This window comes from Pteropus vampyrus, unplaced genomic scaffold (assembly GCF_000151845.1).
Source record: "Pteropus vampyrus isolate Shadow unplaced genomic scaffold, Pvam_2.0 Scaffold3, whole genome shotgun sequence".
NCBI lineage: Eukaryota > Metazoa > Chordata > Mammalia > Chiroptera > Pteropodidae > Pteropus > Pteropus vampyrus.
This window is the reverse complement of record NW_011888784.1, coordinates 23246857-23252085: the sequence shown is the minus strand read 5'-3', so window position 1 is coordinate 23252085 and position 5229 is coordinate 23246857. Positions and strand designations below refer to the sequence as shown.

Sequence of the window (5229 nt, the reverse complement as noted above, 5' to 3'; positions counted from 1 at the left end):
GGCACACATGGATGCCATTGTAAAAAAGAAATTTAATTGTGATACCGATCATGCTTGTCCCAAGAGCCCCACATTATAAGAGATTAAGATTGAACAGCTCTCATTTCCTTTTTAGGTTCAAGTGTTGGAGTTTTTATATATGCTGCTCTGCAGAGGCTGCTGATTGAGTTCTATGGACTGGATGGGTGCCTGTTGATTGTGGGTGCTTTAGCTTTAAATATATTAGCCTGTGGCAGTCTGATGAGACCCCTCAAGTCCTCTGCATGCCCTTTGCCTGAAAAAACAGCTGTGGAAAATGTACCAGAAAGATACACCATTTACAATGAAAAAGGAAAGAACCTAGAAGAAAACATAAACATTCTTGAAAAGTGCTGCGGTAGTGAGGAAACATACAAAAGCACTTTAGCCAATGGTGACTGCAAACAAGAAAGTCTCCTTCATAAAATCCCAACAACAATGGCTCACACAAAAGAGGCCGAGACGTATAAAAAGAAAGTCGCAGAACAGACATATTTTTGCAAACAGCTTGCCAAGAGGAAGTGGCAATTGTATAAAAACTACTGTGGAGAAACTGTGGCTCTTTTTAAAAACAAAGTATTTTCAGCACTCTTCATCGCTATCTTTCTTTTTGACATTGGAGGGTTTCCACCTTTATTGCTTATGGAAGATGTAGCAAGAAGTTCAAATGTGAAAGAAGAAGAGCTTATTATGCCTCTTATTTCTATTATTGGAATTATGACAGCAGTTGGTAAACTCCTTTTAGGGATACTGGCTGACTTCAAGTGGATTAATACCTTATATCTTTACATAGTTACCTTAATACTCATGGGCCTGGCCTTGTGTGCAATTCCATTTGCTAAAAGTTATGTCACATTGGCTATACTTTCTGGGATCCTAGGGTTTCTTACTGGTAATTGGTCCATCTTTCCATATGTGACTACGAAGACTGTGGGAATGGAAAAATTAGCCCATGCCTATGGGATATTAATGTTCTTTGCTGGACTTGGAAATAGCCTTGGACCACCAATCGTTGGTAAGATATTTGTCTTAAAGTCAACCCATTTCACTGTTCTTCTCTGTGGCATTTCAAGATATAGAAATTTGGAATGCAATAACAGCACAGGTTTGCACAAAATAAATCCGCATGGAATGTCTTGTGGTAATGATTTACTCAAAATTACTTTGATATAATTGAAAAAGCCACTTTTCTTGTTCAGGGATTTATGTTTACTCTTTATCTGGGAGAAACCCAAAAAACCTGCTTATTCTTGTCCAAATTTTTGAAAACTTCTCCTCTTGTAATTCCCAGTAGGCCACTTGGGAGTAGATGGAATAAGTATCCTAATTCTAACTGCATATAAAAATGATGGAATTAGAGTATGGGCTTCATATTCATACTATTTTCTATAAAACTCACTTTTTTCTTACTTTCTTTTCAGGCTGGATTTATGACTGGACCCAGACCTATGACATTGCATTTTATTTTAGTGGCTTCTGGGTCTTGCTGGGAGGTTTTATTCTGCTCCTGACAGCCTTGCCCCACTGGGAAGTATGCAACAAGCAACTCGCCAAGCCAGCCCCAACAACCTTTCTGTACAAAGTTGCCTCTAATGTTTAAAAGAATGTTAGAAGTCAGTAAAAGACTGTTTTTTCATAGCCAAATTTCACTGTGGCGGACTTTGAATGAATTTTTAAAAAAATATCCTATTCTCTTTGTAGTCTCTATCTCCTGTATTTTTTTTCTTTGTTTTCTTTTCCCAAGAAGTGGGAGAAGTATTGTGTTTTGCTATTATTCATGAGTTCTTGACATTATAAAAATTTTGGTCAGCTTCAGAAGACTTTCTTCGTGTAAAGAAATAATTTCTCTGCAGACTCCATCAGTTCCCTTGCAAGATATCCAGAGGGGACTCTCCTGTTTTAAAACTGCAAGTAGCATGATGAGACTAGGGACTCAAACCACTAGGGACTAAACCACTCTCTTCTCTATGTTAGACTAGCTGGTAAATAGAAGACTTTGAGCCAGTCAAGAAATTAAAGTGGTTACTAAAATGACATTAAGAATTGCAGTGTAGCAAACTGATCATTTTTTTTTTTAAAAAAAAGACATTTTCAAATACAGTCACCAGTTTTCATTATTCTATTTTATTTACCTTGATGAAGCACCTATATGTTTGGTGCCCACTGAGCAGTAGTTGCTGTAGCCTATCTTCATGGTTGGCCGCTATAACCCTGCTCACTTTTGGTTTGTCAGCATCCATTTAGCTGGTATTTTCCAGGAAGTGCTTATTTTATCTGTTTCCAAATTGGAAATGCATGTTCAAAACATTCCGTTTGGCAAATGGGAAACATCCATTTGCTTTGGGCACAGTGGGGACAAGTTGCAAGTCCTTGCAATATCTTCTTGATTTTTTTGCTACTGTCAAATTTTACCACTATCACATTTTAATTCAAGGGCAGAGCTAAAAGTGCGTGCATGCGTGCGTGCGTGCATGTGCGTGCGTGCGTGTGTGTGTGTGTGTGTGTGTGATGTTCTGAGTCTGTGTGGGACACAGGAAGAGAAAAAGGCAATAAGAAGTTGATACCTATTAAGAAGAATGTTCTAGGAGAAATCAATGTTTAATAAACTGATATTTTTTTAAAGAAATGTTTTTAAAACTTTGGTTTGCATCAGAATCCTCTATAGATACTTTTTAAAATATGATTGCCTGAGCACCACTCTTAGAGACTTTAATTCTGGAGGTCTAGGCTGTGGGCCAAGGATCTATGTTTTTAATGAACTCTTCATGTGATTCCGGTAATACGGCCTGGGTTGAGAATGACTGTTAAAAGACTGGCAACACAGAAACATTTATTCTCTTTAAAAAATAAAAAAAAAGCCAGTAAACCATTGAGGTGATGGGTGTTTATAAATAGTCAAGTGTGGTTCTTTAAATTGGAGGCACTCTTCCTATTGTGCCAAAATTGTCTTTTCATTTCTTTTGAAATACGTAAGATTATTTCATACTTCTATGTTGCCTTTCTTTGAAGGCGCTTGAAGCACTTTATAAGCATGAATTGCCACAACACCTCATTGAGGTGGGTAAATAGTGCTTTTCTATGTAATAAACCTGGAGTATAGGGAATTTCATAACTGAGTTTATCTTATTCAATAACGAAATAATGGGGCTCCAAAGTGCCTTAGACTTCTGCTCCATACTCAATCTTCTGGAAAGTTTTCCGTACCTCATTCTTTAGTAACTGTCAAAGTTAGTAAATAAAATGAGTGACATTAAAAAAAATGTGTTTTGTGTTGAAAGTTCCTTCTTGCCAATATTATATTCAGGAAATCCAATAACCTGAAAAGGTTTAACTTTTATGACTACCCACATTCATCAATGTTGTTAATTGTCCGAATGCATCTTCACTGTGTCTACTAATGTCATCCAATGTGTGCATTATCCATTGTCTAGGGAATGAATGTTCAGATACAATAAAATATTTTTGTTTGTTTTGCATCAGTTTGGTTGCTTTTTCTCTTCTTAGCCAGCTGCCCTACCCACTCCCAAATTATATACAGTGACACTTCACTTGAATGTAAAAACATAAATTACCCAACGTCCACTTCAAACTGCAGAATTTGATGATTAGATATCAACATGTTCAAAAGCTATTTGCTAAATTATTTTGACTGTTGCCTTCTAAAAAGGTAATATGTCAGTCCTACAGAATCCTTTTAACGAAAATGGACAAACTCCGCTTCAAGATTCTTAATAATGATCTCGCTAATCTTTAATGGAATTCTTAATATGTTCCAAGCATGTTACATTATTTATTCCTCATAATAGCCCTGTGAGATGGGAATTATGATCCTGATTGTATGGTACAAAATGTAATTATCATGGTATGGATAACGCATGTAAATAATTTCCAAAAGCAAAAAGAGAACAGTTTCTAGTAAACCCTTTGATTTCTAACATGGCTAGGGAATGGGGCCTAGTAGCTGGGAGAGTAGCTACTAAAGTCAATCTTTGTGCATAGAGATGTCACGTTTATGTTAGTAATTATTCACGACTGTCTATTTCCTGGGAATTAGCATTTTAAAAACACAATAATGAAATTAAATTGATTAGAATATAATCTTTCAGGGGTAGGCCCCTAGTGTAGTGGTTAGCACATCTGCTTTACACGCAGAAGGTCCTGGGTTCGCACCCCAGATGGAGCCACGGACCAGGCCCCGGTGGATGCCATGAGCGTGTGGGAGGGGACACCCCACCTTCAGAGATCCAATTCTTAAGGGGAAACGGCAACATCCATAGGTCAGGGGAGGAAGTGAGGGGGGCGGAATTAAAGAGGGGAAAAAAATTATAAAAAAAGAGAATATAATCTTTCTTTTGTGACTCCATAGATGTTTCTTGACATTCCGAGTACCTGGGACTGAGCTGGAGAAGGGTGTGAAGGGTTTGTTAGGGGCCCTCTTCCCTGACTTTATAGCCTCTTCACACCTCTCAGCCTTGTCTCTCTCTTTCCCTCCCTCTCTCTCTCTGGAAAGCCTCCTAGGAGCCACTTGGTGACTTAATTTTCTCTAGAGTGACCTTGTCATCATCAGGGGAGAAGTTTCAGATACCAACTTGGAAAGGTCCCAGGAGGAATAATTTCAGCACTGGGAGGTTATGACCGAATGGTATGTCAGCCCTGTTTTGCTGGCTGGAAAGTCCCGTGACCTCAGAAAGCCTCAACTTCTAGCAATCAATATAGGATTATCTTAACTCAGGACATTCCAGGAAATAAAGGAAGAGCTCTATTTTTAAGGAAGAATGTCTCATTTTTTCTTTTACTTAGAAGTAGTAGTATATGGAACACATAATATACATAATTTACAATAGCAGTGCCAAACAATTTCTCCTTCATAGATTACAATCTTGGGCCTTTTTCTCTACAGTCAATTGTGTTGGAAAGATGCCAGTTAATAAGGTGTCTCTTTGAGTAAGGAGTTTAAGCACAACTGATTAGAAATCTATGAATACAAGGATAATATTTGGAGATGCAGTATACATACTTGTTAAGGCTGTGATTCTGGGGTTCAAGTTCTAGCCTGTTTCCTGTGGCTGGGTAATTGTGAGCAAATTATTTAGCCTGTCAAAGCCTCAGTGTCCTCATTTGTCAAATATGTCATAGGGGCTTTGTGGGAATTAAATAAGATAACCCATATATATGCCTGCATATGTTCAGTACATATTACCTATTATTATT

General features: G+C 37.7%; 1 protein-coding gene across 1 annotated transcript; it reads left to right on the top strand.

Annotated features, from left to right (window-relative positions):
* Nucleotides 1-95: 95 nt before the first annotated feature.
* LOC111741206 (monocarboxylate transporter 9-like) lies at nt 96-3494 on the top strand. Its single transcript, XM_023532019.1, has 2 exons — nt 96-1033; nt 1440-3494. Exons 1-2 carry the CDS (start codon nt 241-243, stop codon nt 1616-1618), a joined length of 972 nt encoding a protein of 323 aa, XP_023387787.1. The 5' UTR covers nt 96-240; the 3' UTR covers nt 1619-3494.
* The last annotated feature ends 1735 nt before the right edge of the window (nt 3495-5229 follow it).

Coding starts and splice junctions, on each gene's coding strand:
- LOC111741206 (XM_023532019.1), top strand. CDS start 241: ATGAGACCCCTCAAGTCCTCTGCATGCCCTTTGCCTGAAAAAACAGCT. Junction 1,034..1,439: donor CCTTGGACCACCAATCGTTG/GTAAGATATTTG, acceptor CTTTCTTTTCAG/GCTGGATTTATGACTGGACC.